Source organism: Salmo salar, chromosome 15 (assembly GCF_965601325.2).
Source record: "Salmo salar chromosome 15, fSalSal1, whole genome shotgun sequence".
NCBI lineage: Eukaryota > Metazoa > Chordata > Actinopteri > Salmoniformes > Salmonidae > Salmo > Salmo salar.
Window position 1 is genome coordinate 107,862,869 of NC_138305.1, and position 24,973 is coordinate 107,887,841.

Consider the following 24,973-nt stretch of genomic DNA (forward strand, 5'->3'; position numbering starts at 1 on the left):
TACTTATGCTGTGATTTGTTGATCCAACTCAACTGACATTACAATACGTACATTCTATTGCATGAGCCACAACAATTAACATAATTTAAATGAACAAATCTACATTACCATTAAAATTATCGCATCATAATAACAGGCAACCATTGCGAGTGTACCAGTCAAACTGCCAGGGTAGTACCAAAGACAGTACAGTATGAAGAACGGTCAAAAATGTTTAATTCAAATCACAGATGAACAATTTACTTTATTATCCAAATATCATTTTTTAAATTCAAAATACAGATCAACAATTTACATTCTTATCCAAATTGAAATCCCCGATGACACGGTGGTGTTGGCTAACTAATCTCATGCTTTAGAAACACGTCGTCGGGTCCTAACAGTCGTCTCAGTCGTCTCGCACCGAACTGCGCATGTGCAAACCGTCAATTCAAACGCACTCCTTCGAATAAAATGTCGTTTATGACGAAAATTGAAAAACTGTTTGTTCCCGTTTCATAAAGCTTTTTCCCGGAAGTCTCGCGATATTACCCCTCCGGGTTTTAGAAACTTTGTGGTCTGAGGGTCCAAGTCCGTTCTGTTCATAATATTTCTATGGTAGCAATGTGTGGAAGTGGGTGGTGCCAGAACATTGTCGATTTTTGCTAATTAAACTGTAGTTAATGTAGCCAGTCAACACGAGTCATTTTCCGTTGCAATCAAAGAGCAAAATATATAGGCGACAGTATGGCCACACTGAGAAGTAAGTCTGACCAAGAAATCATGGAATTGTTGGACGAGTATGGAATTAAGCACGGGCCTATCGTTGGTAAGTCATGCTTTCATTTTTTAACGTTAACGATAGCTAGCTAAGCTTACCCAGCCCTCAGCTGAATTATGTTTTAGCTAGCTACTCTAGCTATTCATTCCTAGCCTACTAGTCTAACGTTATGTCTATGACCAGACAGTCTCAAACGTATTGATGATATTATAATAGTTATGTAGCAATGGTTTCATTGCATTACTTAGCCACATCTAACATTTCTGCATTTTTGGAGACACTACAAGACCCCTGTATGAGAAGAAGCTAAAAGAGGCCATGGCCAAAGACAAGAAAGTCACAAAACCATCCTCAGACAAAACCTTCTACAGAGAAGAGCGTAAGTTATACATACATGACAACACAATGCTACATTATGCATACACATACTATCTTTAGACTGAGCTAAGTGGAAATCAGGAATTATATTTTTGGTCGTTTAGCAGATGCTTTTATCCAGAGCGACTTACAGGAGTAATGAGGGTTAAGTGTATTGCTCAAGGGCACAGCGACAGGTTTTTCACCTAGTCGGCTCGGGGATTCGAACCAGCGACCATTGGGTTACTGGATCGACTCTCTAACACCTAGGTTACCTGACTGAATGTTTGTTTACTTTTTCTTTCTTCATTTCAGAGGAAGAAGTCACTTACGTTACCTATCGCACACCAGTAAGTATCCAACCTTGGGTTGATTCATTTGTTCGTAGTTGCGTCTACATTGTAAATAAGAATTTGTTCTTAACTGACTTGCCTAGTTAAATAAACTCATTTTATAGATGAAAAATCTTACCATCAATATTATTCTGTTTCTCATATTTGCAGGTTATAAGTGAAGGGCCTTCAGGAGATGGAAAACCTTACATGAGGTCAAGACCAGAGTATAGTGAGAGGGACTTTGTGGATGAGTACGTTTGTTTACAGATTTTTATGTTATCCGGTGTTTTTTTTATTTATTTTTATGGTCAGTTGATTTAAAGTAGACCAATAAAAATGAATCCACTTGTTTCTCTCTCCTTTGCAGAAAACTCTATTCAAGATCAAGACCAGAGTACAGCAGCGGAAGACAATACATTGATGAGTGAGTCTCTTGTTTTGAAAGATTTCAAATTGTTTATGTATAATAATGTTTTCATAGCTTGGTCCCAAATCTTTTTTTAAAAATGTTTTATGCCGTCTTGCCAAGTCATATGGTCGTTGTCATCCCGACAAGAACCATATGACAAACAGATACTGAAACTATGCTCATGTTCATGGATGTGATTCCTGCCTTTCTGACATTTATCCTCCATTCCTATTCCGTGCCTTCTGAAGGTATTCATACCCCTCGACTTATTCCACATTGTCGTTACAGCCTAAATTCAAAATTGATTAAATATTTGTTTTTTTTCCTCACCCATCTACACACAATACCCCATAATGACAGTGTAAACACGTTTTGAGACATTTTTGCAACTGTATTAAATGAAATACAGAAATATCTCATTTACATAAGTATTCACACCCCTGAGTCAATACATTTTAGAATCACCTTTGGCAGCGATTACAGCTGTGAGTCTTTCTGGGTAAGATTTTTGCACACTTTGACTGTACAATATTTCCCCATTCTCTTTTTTTCAAAATTCTTCAAGCTCTGTCAAATTAGTTGTTGATCATTGCTAGGCAACCATTTAAGTCTTGCCATAGATTTAAGCAGATTTAAATCAAAACTGTAACTTAGCCACTCAGGAATATTCACTTTCTTCTTGGTAAGCTACTCCAGTGTAGATTTAGCCTTGTTTCAGGTTATTGTCTTGCTAAAAGGTGAATTAGTCTTCCAGTGGATAGCAAACTGAACCAGGTGTTCCTCTAGTTTTGCCTGTACTTAGCTCCATTCAGTAAACATTTTTATCCAACAAAAAAAAACTCCCCAGTCCTTAACGATTACAAGCATACCCATAATATGATGCAGCCACCACTATGGTTGAAAATATGGAGAATGGTACTCAATGTGTTTTGGAATGTTTTCTATTCTGTACAGGCTTCCTTCTTTTCACTGTGAATTAGGTTAGTATTGGTGATCTATCCTCAGTTTTCTACTATCACAGCCATTAAACTCTCTTTTAAAGTCACCATTGGTCTCATGGTTAAATCCCTGTGCGGTTTCCTTCCTCTCCGGCAACTGAGTTAGGAAGGACGCCTGTATCTTTGTAGTGACTGGGTGTATTGATACAACATCCAAAGTGTAATAAATAACTTCACCATGCTCAAAGGGGATATTCAATGCCTGTTTTTAAAAATTTGTACCCATCTAGCAATAGGTGTCCTTCTCTGTGAGGCAATTGGAAAACCTCCCTGGTCTTTGTGGTTGAATCTGTATTTTGAAATTAACTTCTCGACTGAGGGACCTTACAATTATCTGTATGTGTGGGGTACAGAGATGAGGTAGTCATTCAAAAATCATGTTCAACACTTACTGCACACAGTAAGTCCATGCAGCTTATGTGACTTGTTAAGCACATTTTTATCCCTGAACTGATTTAGCCTTGAATACTTATTGACTGAAGATATTTCAGCTTTTCCTTTTATAATTTGTAAAAAATAAAAACATTCCACCCTCACGTGGTATTGTGTGTTGGCCAGTGATACAATCTCAATTTAATCAATTTTAAATTCAGGCTGTAACATGTGGAAAAAGTTGAGGGCTGTGACTACTTTCTGAAGCAGTGTATATACACTGAGCATACAAAACATTAAGAACACTCTTTCCATGACAGCATTTATCTAGTCAGTCTATCACCCTTTATTGGTCACTTATAAATCCACTTGTAGATGAAGGGGAGGAGATGGGTTCAAGAATGATTTTTATTTTTTATTTTTTTTAAGATTTGAAATTAAATGAGACATGGATTGTGTATGTGTGTCATTCAGAGGGTGAATGGTCAAGACAAAAGATTAGTGCCTTTGAACGGGTTTTGGTAGTAGGTGCCAAACACACCGGTTTGTCAGGACTGCAACGCTGCTGGTTTTTTTTCCCACACTCAACAGTTTCCCGTGTGTATCAAGAATGGTCCACCACCCAAAGGACATCCAGCCAACTTGACACAACTGTGAGAAGCATTGGAGTCAACCACAGGAGGTTGTTGGCACCTTAATTGGGGAGGACGGGCTCGTGGTAATGGCTGGAGCAGAATAAGTGGAATGGTATCAAATACATGGTTTCCATGTGTTTGATGGCATTGCAGCCAGTATTATGAGCCGTCCTCCCCTCAGCTGCCTCCACTGCAGTCAACATGGGCCAGCATTCTGGTGGAATGCTTTTGACACCTTGTAGAGTCCATGTCCCTGACGAATTGAGGCTGTTCTGAGGGCAAACGGGGAGGGGTGCAACTCAATATGAGGTAAGTTGCTCATAATGTTTGGTATACTCAGTGTCTATGGAAACTGACCTATCCCCTAGCTAAGAGCCTGCTTTTCTATGTTCTGATCACATACCTGAATGTAGTCATGTGAGACTAAACCCCCCCCGTTTTCAGGCCCCATGTCTACAACACACCATCATACTCCTCCTACTCCAAACCAACGCCTGTGGTGAAGTCTGGAGGTGGCGTTGTTAAGGATGAAAAAACAGAGAGTTCTGAGAGACTGGTCCCTCTCTGGATCCAGTTCCTGGTCTTCCTGATCGTAGCCGGATTCCTCTACTTCATATTTATCAACATGGAGTCCGTAGAGAGTAACCCCTTTAACAGAATCCAATGATCAAATTTTACCAAAATCTGGGATGTGTTCATTAGGCAGAAAATTTCAAAAGAAAACAGTCCAAAATGGGGAGGTAGTATTTTTTTAAAAACGTATACATTAATAAAATTGCAAATTTTCCGTTGGACGTTTTTAAAACGTTTCACTACGGTGTGAATGAATACGACCCAGTGTTCATATTTTGACAGATGTATTATGGCAAATCCCATGCCTGTCATTCTTTGTGCTTGTGGTTTATATAAAAAGGTGACTGACATTGGATTCTGCCAAAGGAAAGCCAGAACATTTCCTCCCGTCCAGACTCGTATTTAGTTACTAGATGATGTATAGTATTCTGTTATCATACAGCTATGTTACCAAAATGGGGTGCTTCTACTATGGGTAATAGTGATGACACTTTCTCACAGTACTATCTTCCAAAAAATGTAATGTCCACAGCTTATAGTAAATACATATACCACATACAATATATATATATATATATATATAGTATATCAATGTGTATCAAATCACGAAATACACAAGTATGTGGTCACCCCATCGGGAAGGCAGGCTGCTGGTTCGGCCCGCCATGCTCTCCATAGACAAAAAGTATAATGGCCAATTTCAACGTCAGTTCCTCAAATTTTTGCCCTGCTAGAGCTGCCCCGATTAACTATAAGTGCTGTTATTGTGAAGTGGAAACGTCTAGGAGCAACAACGGCTCAGCCACACAGTGGTTGAGGCCACACAAGCTCACAGAACGGTACCTCCGAGTGCTGAAGTGCCTAGAGCGTAAAAATCGTCTGTCCTCGGTTGCAACATTCACTACTGAGTTCCAAATTATCTCTGGAAGCAACGTCAGCACAATAACTGTTATTTGGGAGCTTCATGAAATGGGTTTCCATGGCCGAGCAGCCGCACACAAGTCTAAAGCCCACTGCCATTGGACTGAAGCAAGCAGTGGAAATCAGTTCTCTGGAGTGATGAATCACACTTCACCATCTGGGTTTGGCAGATGCCAGGAGATCGCTACCTGCCCCAATGCATAGTGCTAACTGTAAAGTTTGTTGGAGGAATAATTGTCAGGGGCTGTTTTTCATGGTTCTAGGCCCCTTCGTTCCGGTGAAGGGAAATCTTAAAGCTGCAGCATACAAATGACATTCTAGACCATTCTGTGCTTTCTAACTTTGTGGCAACAGTTTGGGGAAGGCCCTTACCTGTTTCAACATTACAATGCCCCTGTGCACCAAGCGGGGTCCATACATAAATGGTTTGTTGACATCGGTGTGGAAGAACTTGACTGGCCTACACAGAGCCCTGACCTCAACCTCATCGAACACCTTATGGATGTAGCCGACTGCGAGCCAGGCCTAATCGCCCAACCTCACTAATCCTCCTGGCTGAAGTGGAAGCAAGTTCCTGCAGCAATGTTCCAACATCTAGTGGAAAGCCTTCCCAGAAGAGTGGAGGCTGTTATAGCAGCAAAGGGGGGACCATCTCCATATTAATACCCATGATATTGGAAAGAGATGTTTGGCGAGCAGGTGTCCACATACTTTTGGTCATGTAGTGTACTATGATTTGGTTATGGCTATTTGTGTAAAAGTCCTGACACAATGTGCTATCTAGTTGTATATAGTCTGGCTTAGTCAGTCATACGCAGTATCCTCATATTCTCTCTACGTCCTGGGGTATACTACAAAGTAGCAACAATGACTCTTGCCTAACTATTGTGAAAAACGGTATTTATTTGGAAGATGAGCTTGAAATGGGCATGGTCTAATTGAATCAAAAACACAAGTTAAGCTTTCTTCATAAACAAGAAAATCAATTGTTATTTTTGGTTGTTTAAATGACATTAAAAGTTCTAAATTACAAGGTCTAAATGGCATTAAAGTTCTAAATGACAAGGTTCTTAATGGCATTAAAGTTGAAAATGAAGTGCCTTAGCATTTTGACCTGTTAAAGGTTCCATTCACACTATTATACAAATGCAATTGCTGTGATAGGTGTGTTGTCATTCAAATGTTCAGTGTGTGAGGTGGTTCTGTTAGATGTACATTTACATTTTTTACATTTTAGTCATTTAGCAGACGCTCTTATCCAGAGCGACTTACAGTAGTGAATGCATACATTTCATACAATTTCATACATTTTTTTTTCTGTGCTGGCCCCCCGTGTACTCGTGACGTCACCATAAGACATGTTTCTACACCTGCAGTATCATTTGTAATACTCACTATGACGTTACCAGACACTTGTCTGTTTTATCAGAGATCACTTTGGTCACACAATAATGTTTAGCACAGATTGCATCCTATATGGCACCCTAGTCCCTATATAGTGTACTACTTTTGTAGTTCGCGTGCACTATATAGGGAATAAATAGGATGCAGTCTACAAGTAAATACTTTTCAGCAAGACAGTAACTGTTGACATATTTTGTATCCAGTCATTTTGAGTCATTCCTATGAATCTCCCAATTTTAAAATAAATGTTTCTGTATCAAACAGAATTTCTGTAATTTCTTTCTTTAACTTATTGAATACAGGTTAGTAGAGAATAAAATATAAATATTTTGTATTTATTCCCAGCAACATACGGTGAACAGAACTTACAGCGATACCGGTGAATGTGGGAACTGAAATATAAAACCCTGGGACCCAGAGATTCTAGATACTAAAGGGCAAACTGTTTCTATTGGAGATGGACCAGTCAGTCTCTACTGGAGATGGACATCAGCTAGTCGGTCTCTACTGGAGATGAACATCAGCTAGTCGGTCTCTACTGGAGATGGACATCAGCTAGTCGGTCTCTACTGGAGATGGACATCAGCTAGTCGGTCTCTACTGGAGATGAACATCAGCTAGTCGGTCTCTACTGGAGATGGACCAGTCGGTCTCTACTGGAGATGGACATCAGCTAGTCAGTCTCTACTGGAGATGGACAAGTCAGTCTCTACAGGAGATGGACATGAACTAGTCAGTCTACTGGAGATGGACCAGTCAGTCTCTACTGGAGATGGACCAGTCAGTCTCTTCTGGAGATGAACATCAGCTAGTCAGTCTCTACTGGAGATGGACCAGTCAGTCTCTACTGGAGATGGACATCAGCTAGTCAGTCTTTACTGGAGATGGACATCAGCTAGTCAGTCTCTACTGGAGATGGACATCAGCTAGTCAGTCTCTACTGGAGATGGACATCAGCTAGTCAGTCTCTACTGGAGATGGACCAGTCGGTCTCTACTGGAGATGGACCAGTCGGTCTCTACTGGAGATGGACATCAGCTAGTCAGTCTGTACTGGAGATGGACATCAGCTAGTCTCGCAAATTCTAACTTCCAGATCGATCGAATCCTGGGCTTCCGAGGCTACATCATAACTACCAGCAAGATGGTCCCATATCGGTTTGTGCGACCCATCCTAACTATGGTCGCGTGGGTCCCCTCTACTCAAACATAACTACACATTTCTCTAACTAATCATGGACTGTTATCTGTGAAAGCAAGAATTCATGATCCTTGATGTAGCCTCGTGGTAATTTACAATCTTGTAAAATAAAAAAATGGATTCAACGAATAAATAGTGGAAATACACAACATATTAACAAGAGACATGAAGCGAATAGATGGATTTCACAGTCAAAGCTTTGAATACCAGTATCATCGAAAACGGCTAGCGACCACTCCTGTGGTCATTGTCTCACCAACAGTGGCAAAACAGCAAAAACTGATCTGGGACCAGGCTATCAAACTACTCCACCAATCAGGAGTGGAGCTGCCAAGACTGAAGGCATCCATCGGCATGCTTACAAACCGACAACCAGTTCGGGAGAGTTTGTGCATATATTATGACAATTGTGTCGTTTTTTAATGTTGTTCATGCACACATTTTTTTTTTAAAGGCAAGCCGAACCCCTTCGTCGGTGATTCTTCAGTAAAGTCTGTTGTCATTCAACGAGAGACGACGTTTGCGGTTCCAATTCATAAAAGACACACCCTCGCCTTATGCCCTTGGGGGAATCCCCGTCACCATCTTGGTGGGCGGTCCAAATGAATAGTAAGGGAAGTTTGCAACGTCAGCCCCTCAGCCCTCGTTTTTAGACTAGTTTGCTTGTGTACAGTTATGTTCACTTCGGAGCCTGAAACTCCCCATAATTCAAATCGCGGCGATTGTACATCCGCTAAGAAAAGTACGCCAAAAAATTAAAACCTCAACGTCAATATATGGAGTCAAAATACAAGTGTAAGTAAAAACGAATATAAATAAGTTAGAAATTGTGCTACTAATGCACATGAAGGCACAAACATGTCTCATTAAAGTAATGATGTTTTTGTTTGGTTAGCTTTTGGAAATTGTAGAAATAAAACATTTTCCTTCAGAAGTTCCAGCTAGGCAGGCTAATGTCATTTAGCTAATACATTTTTCTAGACATCATATAGTAGGCGTATATTAATAATTATATATTTAATGTAAGTAGACATGCAATCATAATTGACTGTGAAGCATATACAGCCCCCACAAACTACCGGTGGCTGAAAACATAATCACCGCGGGGTGAACGACTGACGAGTTTCCGGCCAAGGACGGTCCATTTAAAAATCACTCCTTCCTCCCCCGCCCTGCAAGTTGTCATGACACGTCATCAGAAGTGTCCACTTCATTTGAGTGCTGAGGGGATAAGATGCTTTTCGGTCTTGTTGTCATGCACATTTTTTTCATTGCGAAATACTGCACCAAACGTCTTAGTTAGATGTAAAATTACACGACTAAAGTCCCCTGAGCAAAAACGTCAAGACAGATGTCTTGAGTTACTGTACCTTAGATTAATTCATACTATTTTCAGGAAGTATATACTGGCTACGGCGTCTCAAACTGGACAAACAGTACTACTGCCTCTTTTCTTGTTTTTCAAGCGAAGGTCTTTTAAGGGAGTAGGCGACCACACTCGTTCGGTTTGCCTAGCCGAACTGAAGTATGCCGACGCCTTAAAGTGAATCTTTCTTCAGTCCAACAAGTGTCCGCTGTTCTCTTGTTGACGTCAATAGTGAAATAGTTTAACTGACCGTCAGTCTTATTCAACCATCATTTAACAATTAAAATCATTGGCATTGGAACTTAGTGCTCAGTCGAATTCATGTCCAGTCTCCTCACTTGTAGCTGCTTTTTGGCATGAGAACTGGCCTAGAAAGGCCAAAGTGTCATTGTAGTCATTGTCCTTTTATAGTTAGTTGATTGTAGTGTTCATTACAGTGTGCCTGGTATATGGATGATGGCTTAACAAATCTACCTACAAGTGTTGTCATGTTCTAATGCAGGATTCTACCAGGTTCTAGTAGATGTCGTGTGTATGGCTCAGGGGCGGAAATCCCGGGGGGGCGGGGGGGACACGACCCCCCCATCCTGGAAAAAATATGATTTGACCCCCCCAATATATCACTGAAACATAACTATGTAATTTAAATAATATTAATAATACGCAATGAAAGCAATTGTGCTGATTATAGACACTTAATAGCGCGTTTTTAAGTTTTAAAAGATTGCGACCCCTCCGCCCTTTGCCTCACAATGGTTTGATCCACTGCCAGTTCCTTAGCTTGCTACGTAACTGCCGTGAGGTTCATCCAGTCAATCGCGCACACACACACTAGCTGAATATGCAGAGCTAGCGCGCAAATATTAACTATTAAGCTAGCTAGTACCTATTCCATTTATGTGGCATCGTCAAAGATGGAATCAGCATGCAGATGATGTAAGTTAGTGCTTCAAAGTCCCTGTGATAAGGTTAGCGATAAACTGAAGTCCAAACTGAACAGAACTACACTCTCATCTACCATTGTCTTAAATATATTTAATGGTCTCGTTGCAAAAGCTAAATTGTCGCAAGGGAACTTTTATTTATTTAATTTCACCTTTATTTAACCCGGGTAGCAAAGATTATAGCAAACACCACTGAAACTGAATTGGTGCTCGCTAGCTTTGCAAATTCAGCTATTGTTGGAAGCCAGCCAATATGAAACAAACTATTAAAATTACAAAAGGTTGCAGCATATGTTGTGTAAACTCATACAGCTGTCAACTCTTGTCATTTTAATCCGTTTCACATTTGCTAGCTACCTTTTAGATCGAAGCCAATATAGAATGATTGAAGATGATAGAAGCCCATCTCCTACTGCAAATAACCTACACACTGTGTGTGTGTGTAGCCAGCCAGCCAGGTAGAAAAATGGCAGAAAAATAAAAGACGGACATCAGAGTATTTTTCAATACACCAAAACGCATAGTAAGAACGCTAGTAGCCTAATATCTCAAAGACTAGTTGATAAAATGTTCATAAGAAAGAAATGGAATTCTAATGGAAATGTTTCACAATGATGTCATTAGGCAGAGCAGGCAACAGATGGCACACAGACAGCAGAGTTGGGGACAGATATGCAGAGACAGACTGGCAGAGACAGGGAGTCTCAGGTAAGTTTGTTGAGTCTTTGTTTGGCAACATTATGAAAGGTTCTCAATTTTTTTTACTTGTAAAATAGGAACATAATTGGAAAATGCCATGGATACCCCCACTCTCAACTTAAACTGGTGACTGAACTAAGATTTGTTAAAGGCAATGGTATTGCTGTTGTGATTAGTTGTGTAGTTTTGGGTACCGGTAGTTAGGAGTACGGCAAACACCTTATTTCTTTGGTTCCTCAATATACATTTACCATATTACAATGTAGGCTATGTGTTACAGCACTACTTTTGGTGTCCCCCTCAGGAATTACTCTTGAGAAAATTTCATGTAATTGTCCCCTCCAAAGTGGATATCAGATTTTCGCCCCTGGTATGGCTCCTACGTAGTGCTTTGGTACTTGTCTTGTGTCACTATCTCTGTCTGTGACCCATCCCTGAGGAAGGTTGTCAGCTCAGGAATGTCTGAATTGTGGGTTCCGTTGTGGTGGAAAATTGTCTTAAGAATAACATTTCTTACAAGAACTTGTAAATTCAATATAGACTTTAATACAGAGTAAAAAAGCCGAGCCGGTCCGCGGACAACAACTCCCTCTTTCCGGCCCCGGCTCTGCTTTTATGCATATACAATACATAGGTCCATCCTCTATGTAAATGAAGTAAAACCCCCTATGCCTTCTGCCACCTTTTTCTTTCAACTCAATGGATAACGCCCATATCTGCTTTTAGCTCTAACATAGTAGGGGCTAGACTCCTCATATGGATATGAAATAATGCTTGCATTCAGGGGCGGAAATCCCGGGGGGGACGGGGGGGACACGACCCCCCCATCCTGGGAAAAATAAGATTTGTCCCCTCCAATATATCACTGAAACATAACTATGTAATTTAAATAATATTAATAATACGCAATGAAAGCAATTGTGCTGATTATAGACACTTAAATAGCGCGTTTTTAAGTTTTAAAAGATTGCGACCCCCCCGCCCTTTGCCTCACAATGGTTTGATCCACTGCCAGTTCCTTAGCTTGCTACGTAACTGCCGTGAGGTTCATCCAGTCAATCGCGCACACACACACTAGCTGAATATGCAGAGCTAGCGCGCAAATATTAACTATTAAGCTAGCTAGTACCTATGCCATTTATGTGGCGTCGTCAAAGATGGAATCAGCATGCAGATGATGTAAGTTAGTGCTTCAAAGTCCCTGTGATAAGGTTAGCGATAAACTGAAGTCCAAACTGAACAGAACTACACTCTCATCTACCATTGTCTTAAATATATTTAATGGTCTCGTTGCAAAAGCTAAATTGTCGCAAGGGAACTTTTATTTATTTAATTTCACCTTTATTTAACCCGGGTAGCAAAGATTATAGCAAACACCACTGAAACTGAATTGGTGCTCGCTAGCTTTGCAAATTCAGCTATTGTTGGAAGCCAGCCAATATGAAACAAACTATTAAAATTACAAAAGGTTGCAGCATATGTTGTGTAAACTCATACAGCTGTCAACTCTTGTCATTTTAATCCGTTTCACATTTGCTAGCTACCTTTTAGATCGAAGCCAATATAGAATGATAGAAGATGATAGAAGCCCATCTCCTACTGTAAATAACCTACACACTGTGTGTGTAGCCAGCCAGGTAGAAAAATGGCAGAAAAATAAAAGACGGACATCAGAGTATTTTTCAATACACCAAAACGCATAGTAAGAACCCTAGTAGCCTAATATCTCAAAGACTAGTTGATAAAATGTTCATAAGAAAGAAATGAAATTCTAATGGAAATGTTTCACAATGATGTCATTAGGCAGAGCAGGCAACAGATGGCACACAGACAGCAGAGTTGGGGACAGATATGCAGAGACAGACTGGCAGAGACAGGGAGTCTCAGGTAAGTTTGTTGAGTCTTTGTTTGGCAACATTATGAAAGGTTCTCAATTTTTTTTTACTTGTAAAATAGGAACATAATTGGAAAATGCCATGGATACCCCCACTCTCAACTTAAACTGGTGACTGAACTAAGATTTGTTAAAGGCAATGGTATTGCTGTTGTGATTAGTTGTGTAGTTTTGGGTACCGGTAGTTAGGAGTACGGCAAACACCTTATTTCTTTGGTTCCTCAATATACATTTACCATATTAAACGTAGGCTATGTGTTACAGCACTACTTTTGGTGTCCCCCTCAGGAATTGCTCTTGAGAAAATTTCATGTAATTGTCCCCTCCAAAGTGGATATCAGATTTTCGCCACTGCTTGCATTGCATGCTTACGCTTGGCATATATTTAGTCATGGCCATACATACGGCTTGCCTGGCCTTTGCGTGGTTCCTGCTTGGGGATGCATAGCCATCTGTTATGTCCACTCAGGGCCTGCTGCCAGTCTCCTCTTTCGCTAGCTAATGTATTTCTATTTTTCTTTCCCTCAGCAAGTCTACCTTTCTCCCACACCGTCTTGATGGTTCTCTCACAAACACATGGTCCTTCTCTTTATCCAATATATCTGCCCTGCTCATCACCCAAGGCAACGTACGTGTTGTCCACACCTGTTGGTCAAATCAGACATGTAAATAGTCTGTTAGTGGTTATATAGGATGATTCTTCTGAATTAACTTGACAGTGGTAAGCAAAGATAGCCAGGAATCCAAACTGATAAGCCCTGTTTCACCAGTGTTTTCTATCTGTTAGGATTCCAGCAGAGTTCAAGTCAAATTATTTTCAATGGGAGGAAAATATGGAATTGGGTTTACTTTCTGATTTGACTGGAATTGAAATGGAAATGACCCCAACCTGGATTCCAGGATAAAAGCTAGGAGTGGGACGATACAAGACAAGGACTCACTGGTTCTGGTCTCTAGCTCTAGCGCCAAGTGGTTCTCCTGTCTCTTGCAGAGCTTGACTCTGGCAACGATGATGATGATGATGATGGCGACGAGAGTCACGAGGAAGGTCAGAGCAGAAGCTAGCCAGCTGATCACCATAGGGCTCAACACTGGGTCTGGGTCGCACACAACCCAGATGGACAGACAATATGAGAAGTGATAAATGTTTTATATTACAGTTAATATCTTCCAAAATCATGGGCATTAATGTGTACTTGGTACCCTTCCCCAGATCTGTGCCTCGACACAATCCTGTCTCGGAGCTCTACGGACAATTCTTTCGACCTCATGGCTTGTTTTTTGCTCTGACATGCACTGTCAACTGTGGGACCTTAAAAAGACAGGTGTATGCCTTACCAAATCATGTCCAATCAATTGAATTTACAACAGGTGGAAACATCTCAAGGATGATCAATGGAAACAGGATGCACTGGAGCTCAATTTAGAACCTCATAGCAAAGGGTCTGAATACTTATGTAAATAAGCAGTTTATGTTCAATACAGTCTCAGTCAAAAGTTTGGACACCTAATCATTCAAGGGTTTTTCTTTATTTTTTACTCTTTTATACACTGTAGAAAAATAGTGAAGACACTATGAAGTAACACATATGGAATCATGTAGTAACCAAAAAAGTGTTAAACAAATCAAAATATTTGAGATTCAAAGTTGCCATCCTTTGCCTTGACAGCATTGCACACTTGGCATTCTCTCAACCAGCTTCACCTGGAATGCTTTTCCAACAGTCTTGAAGGAGTTCCCACATATGCTGAGCACTTGTTGTCTGCTTTGCTTTCACTCTGCAGTCCAACTCATCCCAAACCATCTCAATTGGGTTGAGGTAGGGTGATTGTGGAGGCCAGGTCATCTGATGCAGCCCTCCATCACTCTCCTTCTTGGTCAAATAGCCCTTACAGCCTCCCGAGTGGCGCAGCAGTCTAAGGCACTGCATCGCAGTGCTATCTGCATCACTACAGATCCTCGTTCGATCCCAGGCTGTGTCGCAGCCTGCCGTGACCTGGAGACCCATAAGGTGGCGCACAATTGGCCCAGCGTCGTCTGGGTTAGGGGAGTGCTTGGCCGGCCGATGTGTCCTTGTCTGATTGCGCTCTAGCGACTCCTGTGATAGTGTGCACTGCGCCCGGCCTAACACGGTCGCCAGGTGTACTGTGTTTCCTCCGACACATTGGTGCGGCTGGCTTCCGGGTTAAGCGGGCATTGTGTCAAGAAGCAGTGCGGCTTGGCGAGGTCATGTTTCGGAGGACACAAGGCTCTCGAACTTCGCCTCTCCCGAGTCCGTACGGGAGTTGCAGCGATGGGACAAGACTGTAACTACCAATTGGAAATCATGAAATTGTGGAGAAAAGAGGCTAAAAATATAATAAACATATATATTAATATAAAAAAAAATAGCCCTTACACAGTGAAAAACAAATGATTGTCCCACTAAGCCCAAACCAGATGGGATGGCGTATCGCTGCAGAATGCTGTGGTAGCCATGCTGGTTAAGTGTGCCTAGAATTCTAAATAAATCACAGACAGTGTCAACAGCAAAGCACCATCACACCTCCTCCATGGTTCACAGTGGGAACCACACATGCAGAGATCATCCTTTCACCTACTGTGCGTCTTACAAAGACACGGCGGTTGGAACCAAAAATCGCACCTTTGGACAGATTTCCACCGGTCTAATGTCCATTGCTCGTGTTTCTTGGCCCAAACAAGTGGTTTCTTTGCAGCAATTCGAAGGCGTGAATCACACAGTCTCCTCTGAACAGTTGATGTTGAGATGTGTCTGTTACTTGAACTCTTCATTTGGGTTGCAATTTCTGAGGCTGGTAACTCTAATGAACGTATCCTCTGCAGCAGAGGTAACTCTGGGTCTTCCTTTCCTGTGGCGGTCCTCATGAGAGCCAGTTTCATCATAGCGCTTGATGTTTTTTGCAACTGCACTTGAAGAAACTTTCAAATGTTCCGGATTGACTGACCTTCATGTCTTAAAGTAATGATGGACAGTCATTTCTCTTTGCTTATTTGAGCTGTTCTTGCCATAATATGTACGTGGTCTTTTACCAAATAGGGCTATCTTCTGTATACCAACCCTACTTTGTCACAACACAACTGATTGGCTCAAACACATTAAGGAAATAAATTCCACAAATGAACTTTTAACAAGGCACACCTGTTAATTGAAATGCATATCAGGTGATTACCTCATGAAGCTGGTTGAGAGAATGCCAAGAGTGTGCAAAGCTATCATCAAGGCAAAGGGTGGCTACTTTGAAGAATCTCAAATATAATAATTATTTTTTTTAACACTTTTTTGGTTACTACATGATTCCATATGTGTTATTTCATAGTTTTGATGTTTTCACTATTATTCAACAATGTAGAAAATAGAGAAAAACCCTGGAATAAGTAGGTGTCCAAACTTTTGACTGGTACTGTACATTTGCTAAAATTTCGAAGAATCTGTTTTCGCTTTGTCATTATGGGCTATTGTTTATAGATTGATGAGGATTTAAAAAAAAATGTATTAATCAATTTTAGAACAAGGCTGTAACGTAACAAAATGCGGAAAAAGGGAAGGGGTGCGAATACTTCCCGAATGTACTGTACGTCTACGGACACAACCGAGATGGACAGAGTCATTATATGAACATTGAGAAAATGTTGCAGTTTTAAAGTAAGTTTGCTGCAATTCTACACATTTTACCACGGGGAGAAATATATGCAGTTTTTAATGATATGAGTGAGACTGACTAACAAAATCAATGGGGGCCCCCCGGGCCAGTAATTCAATCATGATAACAAGTTTAGATAGCTGGCCGCTAAACTAATTTCAGCAATCCCCCCAAAAACATATTGCTGACATAGGCTAATTGACTGACTATCAGTGACATAACAAAACAAAAAAACTGCTGATACACAACATTTTGAAATTGCATATTTTCTATTCTACTATTTTGGGGGAAATTGAGCCGAGGGCTTCAAAAAGGGGACCCTGTGCCAGTTGCCCATCCCTGCCGTAGATGCTGACTGGCCTGCCCTCACCTCTGATGGAGACAAGGAGCGGTTGGCTCTCCCGGGACACGAAGGTTCTCCCGTCAAGCTGGACCATATAGAGGCAGTAATAGAAGCCCTCGTTGGAGAGCTGTGCGTTTGTGAAGCTGAAGGTGACAGCGGGAGTGAGGGCGGGCAGTGAATAGCGTACCGTTTTGTTGGAGCGGATCAGACGCAGCTGGAAGGAACCTCAATAAGGAAATAAAACAATTTCTTTAATATCGTGTTATCCTGGATAAGTTTTGTAAATGTAGCTATGTACGGCTTGTTCTTGCCTATATGGGCCGGTACTGCTTGTTCTCCGGTTTTCCGGAGACAGCTTAGCACTAGACTAAAAAGATTGCTTATTGGAGAATCTCCATTGAAATTGCTATTTAGTCCAGGTCTAGGCTTAATGTCCAAGAAACCAGATCAATTAGTATTTCAAAATCTTTTTTTTTTTGAAATGGTAAAATAAATCAAATCATTTAATGTGTCAATCAATCAAGCTACCTCCAGGATACTGCTTCTCAGTGAAGCAGGTGATGTTGAAGCTGTGGCCTTTGACGACAGAGCCTGTGGGAGCCTCGATGGACATGTTGTACCAGTGCTGAGGGGTGAGCAGCTCCACTGACGAGATGGGAGGGAGACAGGGAGTTGTGGATCAATTTGACCCGTCATTGAGTTACAGGACAGATCAAAATGACAAAACGAAGTCAGTTTTTTTCTTTTCTTTTGTTTTGTTACTGGAAAGGATGTCAGGATCTCATGACAAAACCAAAATGATAAAAGATGAGTTCAGTAGGGAGAACAGAGTGAAACGAGGCAGTACTACCTATCCTGAACTCGTCCAATAAAAAAAAACAAGTTGTCCCTTTTTTTATGTTGCAAAAACATTTCTCTACGTTTTGCTCTAATGAACTTTAAAGCATACTGTAGCAAATCCCTTTTTCCTCTTCCATTGGAGCAAATCCCTTCCATCTTCCTCTAACTGAACAGGCCCTAGATGACTCACCCACAGTGATGTTGATAGTGTTGCTAGGTGGAGAGCTGAGCATGGAGGAGGAGGGAGGGATACCCTTGATCCTGTACAGACAGCTATAACTGCCCTGATGAGTAGTCTTCAGGTTTGACAGAGTAAACTCCACCCTGGACTGGTCAAAGCCCACCGGCTGAGTCTTCAACGGTGTGGCTATGCCCCTCTTATACAGGTGGAAGTCATTCAGGTGGTGGCCCAGTAGCACAGTACAGCTGAAGCGAACCGCCTCACCGGGAGATAAGGTGGTGTGAGGGGAGAGCAGGGACAGGGTGGGGATCAACATTGCACCTGTCAGGGAGATAGGTACAGTGCCTTCAGAAAGTATTCATATCCATTGACTTATTCCACATTTTGTTATGTTACAGCCTGAATTCAAAATTACATTGATATTTTTTCTCACCAATCTACAACCAATACCCCATAATTAAAAATGTTTTTAGAAAATGTTGCCTATTTATTGACAATTAAATACTGAAATCTCATTTACATAAGTATTCACACCCCTGAGTCAATACATGTTAGAATCACCTTTTGGCAGTGATTACAGCTGTGAGTCTTTCTGGGTAACTCGAAGAACATTCCACACCTGGATTGTGCAACATTCGCCCATTATCCGTTTCAAAATTCTTCAAGCTCTGTCAAATTGGTTGTTGATCATTGCTAGACAACCATTTTCATGTCTTGCCATAGATTTATGGGTATGCTTGTATTTGTTAAGTACTGGGGAGTTTCAAGATAAAAAGAAATGGAATGGAGCTAAGCACAAGCAAAATCCTAGAGGAAAACCTGGTTCAGTCTGCTTTCCACCAGACACCGGGAGGTGAATTCACCTTTCAGCAGGACAATAACCTAAAACACAAAGGTCAAATCTACACTGGAGTTGCTCACCAAGAAGACAGTGAATATTCCTGAGTGGCCGAGTTACAGTTTTGACTTAAATCTACCTCTTAAGGATCCACCTCTTTTTTTTAAATTTTCGCCTAAAATGACACGCAAATCTAACTGCCTGTAGCTTAGGACCTGAAGCAAGGATACGCATATTCTTGATACCATTTGAAAGGAAACACTTTAAAGTTTGTGGAAATGTGAAATTAATGTAGGAGAATATAACACATTAGATCTGGTAAAAGATAATACAAAGAAAAAACCAACCATGTTTTGTATTTTTTTTTTACCATCTTTGAAATGCAAAAGAAAGGCCACAATGTATTATTCCAGCCCAGGTGCAATTTAGATATTGGCCACTAGATGGCAGCAGTGTATGTGCACAGTTTTAGACTGATCCAATTAACCATTGCATTTCTGTTCAAAATGTTGTATCAAGACTGCCCAAATGTGCCTAATTGGTTTATTAATAACTTTTCAAGTTCATAATTGTGCACTCTCCTCAAACAATAGCATGGTATTATTTCACTGTAATTGCTACTGTAAATTGGACAATGCATTTAGATTAACAAGAATTTAAGCTTTCTGCCCAAATCAGATATGTCTATGTCCTGGGAAATGTTCTTGTTACTTACAAGCTAATCGCATTAGCCTATGTTAGTTCAACCGTCCTGTGGGGGACCCACCAATCCTGTAAAGGATAACATGATGCAGCTACCACTATGCTTAAAAATATGGAGAGTGGTACTCAGTAATGTGTTGTGTTGGATTTGCCCCAAATGTAACATTTTGTATTCAGGACAAAAAATGTATTGCTTTGCCACATTTTGTGCAGTATTACTTCAGTCCCTTGTTGCAAACGGGATGAATTTTTTTGAATGTTTTTTATTCTATACACAGGATTCCTTCTTTTTAATTCTGTCAATTAGGTTAGTATTGTGGAGTAACTACAATGTTGTTGATCCATGCTCAGTTTCCTCCTATCACAGCCATTCAACTATTTTAAAAATCTCCACTGGCCTCATGGTGAGATCCCTGTGCGGTTTCCTTCCTCTCGGGCATCTGAGTTACGCCTGTATCTTTGTAGTAACTGGGTATGTTAATACACCATCCAAAGTGTAATTAAATAACTTCACCATGCTCAAAGAGATATTTTTTTTTACCCATCTACCAATAGGTGACCTTCTTTGCGAGGTTTTGGAAAACCCCCCTGGTCTTTGTGGATGAATCTGTGTTTCACTGAATGAATGACGTCAATTGATGAACATCAGATAGAAACTGATAATTGTGCACATGACTTCACGATTACATTTGAAGAGAACTGAAATAATGAGGATGATTATTGGTGTGGGGGCTGTGCTTTGGCAAAGTGGGTGGGGTTATATCCTGCCTGTTTGGCCCTGTCCGGGGGTATCATCGGATGGGGCCACAGTGTCTTCTGATCCCTCCTGTCTCAGCCTCCAGTATTTATGCTGCAGTAGTTTATGTGTCGGGGGGCTAGGGTCAGTCTGTTACATCTGGAGTATTTCTCTTGTCTTATCCGGTGTCCTGTGTGTATTTAAATATGCTCTCTCTAATTCTCTCTTTCTCTCTTTCTGTCTTTCTCTCGGAGGACCTGAGCCCTAGGACCATGCCTCAGGACTACCTGGTATGATGACTCCTTGCTGTCCCCAGTCCACCTGGCCGTGCTGCTGCTCCAGTTTCAACAGTTCTGCCTGCGGCTATGGAACCCTGACCTGTTCACCGGACGTGCTTGTTGCACCCTCGACAACTACTATGATTATTATTATTTGACCATGCTGGTCATTTATGAACATTTTAACATTTTAACATTTTGACCATGTTCTGTTATAATATCCACCCTGCACAGCCAGAAGAGGACTGGCCACCCCTCATAGCCTGGTTCCTCTCTAGGTTTCTTCCTAGGTTTTTGGCCTTTCTAGGGAGTTTTTCCTAGGGAGTTTTTCCTAGCCACCGTGCTTCTTTCACATGCTTTGCTTGCTGTTTGGGGTTTTAGGCTGGGTTTCTGTACAGCACTTTGAGAATATCAGCTGATGTACGAAGGGCTATATAAAAATAAATTTGAAATTTGATTGAGTTTAGAACAACAGTGTGTAAGAATTGCTCTTCCTCTGTCCCAAGCGCACAAAGGCTCACACCTGGGAAAAATACACCTTGTTTTTTGTTTTTACTTTGTCAGAAGAAGCTATAACTGGACTGTAGAATATGACTTACTATAACTGTTGTTACACTGTAATGTTTTTAAAGAGAAACTAAAATGTTACATTATATTTCATTATATTCTTACTGTAAAATATGTTGACTGAATATATGCGATTGGTGTCTGCTAAATGAATGAGTTTGATGGTGCAGCCATATAGCCTCGGCTACTAAGCACAGATAAATTCAACTCAAAACACAATATTAATATATTTTAAAATACATTGTCTTAGTTTCATGTTTTTTTTTTTTATGACCTTCCTAAATGAAAGCCTCATATGAAGCAGACAATGTGGTCTTGGATAGAGTGAGGGGTGCAGAGAAATAAATCTGGTCTCTTTGAAGCGAGAGGAATTCAACAAGAGCCCCAAGTATTCTTTCACAATAGCTGGCCTTATGTTATCTGCAGTTTTGCGCTGGGAACTGTTCCTCTCCATGGTGGATTGCAACCTCTCCACGAGCATCCACTCTCTGTTTATGTAATGGGCTGTATCCTATTTTTTTTTAAATCGTCAGTTCACGTGAAGTATAACTGCGCCATTACTCAAGTTCTCTCAACTGATTTAATTTTGTCCCGATTCAGAACTAGAGTGCGAGAGGAGAGAGACTCTCAGACAGAAACATTCACACCTCCATTAATTTACAAAGGGATAGGTGTGAAAATCCCCCAATTTGTGCCAGGAATGGGTTTATCCTGCTGATGAATGAATGAATTATTATGTTATATTACCGAACAGATGACAAAAATAGAAAGAAGCATCTTGTAGCATCTAGATTTACAGCATTTCTCTCACTCAGACAACAGAACATTTCTCTCACTCAGACAACAGAACATTTCTCTCACTCAGACAACAGAACATTTCTCTCACTCAGACAACAGAACATTTCTCTCACTCAGACAACAGAACATTTCTCTCACTCAGACAACAGAACATTTGCAAAAGTAGCCCAATTAGCTGGAGAGATGGGGCATCTTGTTGTTGTTGTTGCGCGGTGCTGAAGTTTCTAACCGCTGTCAGTCAAACCCATACAGCCCTGTGAACCGGAGAACGGGCTACCACTAAAATCATCCTAAATAAAATATCAACAAGAGAATGTAGAATGGAACAAGTCACATTTGAATTGAAATAACCAGATTTAAATTGAAACGACCAAATGTCGGTCTTTAACCATCCAAATATTTCATACAGTATTCTGCCCATGTTGGGACTCGGCTTGCTTGATCTTCTTCCGTTTCGCTTCCCATTGACCATAAATGAAATATATCATTCCATTTTAATCATGAAGTGTACTCACAATTGCATGGCATGGTGATCTCTGCTCAGCTTCAAAAGCCCTTACTAATAAATGGAGTAGAAGTGCTCAAAGATGCCGGCAAGCACTGTAACTCATACCGCACACTACACCATGGTATGATGCAACTTTTAATTGAGGAACCACTGTACAAACACATCACACGCATATTATGAATTCTTAAAACGTTACTATTGTTAAGATGTATTACTTAATTACATTCCAATGTGGAAATGTTTTCTGTCCCATAACAAAACCCCTACTATTTTAGGTGTCTTTACCTCCTGAAGCATGGGGGCCCCAGATCTGTTTAAACAATTTCAACTGATCTGGTACCAGGCTATCCTCCTGGGACTCAGTCTCACCTGAACATTTCACCCCAGCGTCATTATCATGGGTGCAGGTGGGGTTCCCGTTGTCAACCCTGGGACATCGCGTCAGGCTCGCCTCATGGCCCGAACACTTGACGTGCCTCAGCCAGATCTCTCCGGTGCCCCTTCCAAACGCAGCTCTACGGACGGCTTTATCAGCCAGCCCACAGCCCAACTCCTTGCACAACACGTCAGCATCTTTCAGGTCCCAACCTTCGTCACACACCGTCCCCCACTGCTCTCCCTGGAGCAGCTCCACGCGCCCCGCACAGTCACTGTCCCCACGGACTAGACGGATGAACGAAAAGCCATCTGCAGCTGGTATTATTCTGAGTGACTCACCGTCTGCACCTACCCCATCCCAAATAACAAGAGCACAGCCTGTACAACAAGAGCACAGCCTGTACAACAAGAGCACAGCCTGTACAACAAGAGCACAGCCTGTACAACAAGAGCACAGCCTGTACAACAAGAGCACAGCCTGTACAACAAGACCACAGCCTGTACAACAAGACCACAGCCTGTATGGGAACAGCAAGAGAAAGAGTGAGGAAAACTGCAAATTTAATCTATAATCTTGAAAATACTTGTCATATCGATGTTAGTTGCTACAGTATCAGTACTCAAGGTTGTCTCTGATACTTAACTCATCACACAAGCATATTGAAATACTTAAACTAGCTAATTCTAAAATTAACAAATTACACCACACAGAAAAAAAAAATGGAATGATCACTGACCTAGCGTTGTAAAGACGAGTAGAATATTCAGCATCTTTGTCATCATTTCATTTGACAGCAAGTCGAGAGATGATTCTGCTGACGTTTAGCTTGATGCGGTTTTCGAGGGAAACGGTCTCCTCAAACTGCACCCAAAAGTGGAGTAGAGACCTTCAACTTGAGACCGCTATAGTTGGCTAACTAGTCAAATTACCGCAATACTATCTGAAGGATTTCGGTGTGTTAGCCTGTAGTACAGCTGGCTACTACATACCTACTCGCTGCCAGGCAGCTAGCTTAATTCCTTCAGTCACTGACACTGTTCGATCATGCCTGGTTAGTTTAGCTGGCTAACTTCAGGTCCGACCCGATCTTTCCTTTCGCGTTTCATAACGTATATCAAACACATACAAATATCAATCCGAGAAAACTACTCCATGTCCTAACTATGAATATTCTTTCACTACAAAACCTTGTTTTAAAGAACGCGAAAGTTATAGTTAAAAACATTAATTATTCAATATGTAGATACAGTATTATTTGTCATCGATATATAATCACGTCAAAACTATCAGGGAATCCTTTCGAAAGATTTGTTGTTTTCGGAAGAAAAAAAAATAGCAAGACACATATACGTAATTACATATCCTTAAATACGTAATTACGTACGGAATTCTACCAGTGTTTGGGGAACTACATCAGCGTGAGCAACTATAGTGGAATCGGCGGTTCGCCTTCAAAATCAATGGCCCCCAATGAAACATGTAAACTGATAAAAAACTATAATAATAGTGGAATCATGCCACAATTAGAGTAAATAATGGTGAATACGTTTGGAATGCTGTTACATATATTCAACAAAACCAAATAATGAGTTAATTTTACAAAACAAATCTGTGCAAATCGCACTGTGGATGTATTTAGATTCAGAATTGCGTTGGGGGCTTATATGCCTAGCCCTTGATCATCAAAATCAAATCAAATTGTATTGGTTACTTACACATATTTAGTAGATGGGTGTAGCGAAATGTTTGTGCTCCTAGGTCCAACGGTGCAGTAGTATCTAACAATTCACAACAATACACACATCTAAAAGTAGAAGAATGGAATTAAGAAATATATCATTATTAGGACGAGCAACATCGGAGTGGCATTGAATAAAATACAGTAGAATAGAATACATTATATACATATGAGATGAGTAAAGCAGTATGTAAACATTATTTAATCATTATTAAAGTGACTAGTGTTCCATTATTAAAGTGGCCAGTGATTCCAAGTCTATGTATATAGGGCAGCAGCCTCTAAGGTGGAGGGTTGAGTAACCGGGTGGTAGCCTGCTAGTGATGGCTATTTAACAGTCTGATGGCCTTGAGATAGAAGCTGTTTTTCAGTCTCTCTGTGTCAGTTTTGATGTACCTGTACTGACCTCGCCTTCTGGATGATAGCGGGGTGAACAGGCAGTGGCTCGGGTGGTTATTGTCCTTGATGATCTTTTTGGCCTTCCTGTGATATCGGGTGCTGTAGGTGTCCTAGAGGGCAGGTAGTTTGACCCCTG

The 24,973-nt window shown here is 40.9% G+C and overlaps 2 protein-coding genes and 2 long non-coding RNA genes across 5 annotated transcripts; 3 read left to right on the forward strand and 1 right to left on the reverse strand.

Annotated features, from left to right (window-relative positions):
• Positions 1–545: 545 nt before the first annotated feature.
• On the forward strand, positions 546–5,022 carry LOC106572892 (emerin). The gene is made up of 6 exons (XM_014147471.3): positions 546–808; positions 1,038–1,139; positions 1,433–1,467; positions 1,621–1,703; positions 1,820–1,876; positions 4,311–5,022. Exons 1-6 carry the CDS (start codon positions 727–729, stop codon positions 4,531–4,533), a joined length of 582 nt encoding a protein of 193 aa, XP_014002946.1. The 5' UTR covers positions 546–726; the 3' UTR covers positions 4,534–5,022.
• A 92-nt stretch (positions 5,023–5,114) lies between these two features.
• LOC123727372 (uncharacterized) lies at positions 5,115–7,030 on the forward strand. The gene is made up of 2 exons (XR_006759365.2): positions 5,115–6,394; positions 6,427–7,030. It is a non-coding gene; the product is annotated as an uncharacterized LOC123727372 (long non-coding RNA).
• A 1,330-nt stretch (positions 7,031–8,360) lies between these two features.
• Positions 8,361–21,259, forward strand: LOC145860930 (uncharacterized). Its single transcript, XR_014380731.1, has 2 exons — positions 8,361–8,759; positions 10,899–21,259. It is a non-coding gene; the product is annotated as an uncharacterized LOC145860930 (long non-coding RNA).
• On the reverse strand, positions 11,497–24,033 carry LOC106572873 (uncharacterized). Of its 2 annotated transcripts, XM_082962255.1 has the most exons (7): positions 23,437–24,031; positions 22,691–23,047; positions 17,904–18,215; positions 17,402–17,518; positions 16,901–17,098; positions 13,809–13,964; positions 11,497–13,512 (listed from the first exon to the last, which is right to left on the reverse strand). In XM_082962255.1, the coding sequence occupies exons 1-7, from the start codon at positions 23,480–23,482 to the stop codon at positions 13,457–13,459; spliced, it is 1,242 nt and encodes a 413-aa protein (XP_082818381.1). In that variant the 5' UTR covers positions 23,483–24,031; the 3' UTR covers positions 11,497–13,456. The 2 variants fall into 2 exon arrangements, with proteins under 2 accessions (XP_082818381.1, XP_014002891.2); XM_014147416.3 differs by having other exon boundaries at positions 11,497–13,964; positions 23,437–24,033.
• Between the last annotated feature and the right edge of the window lie 940 nt (positions 24,034–24,973).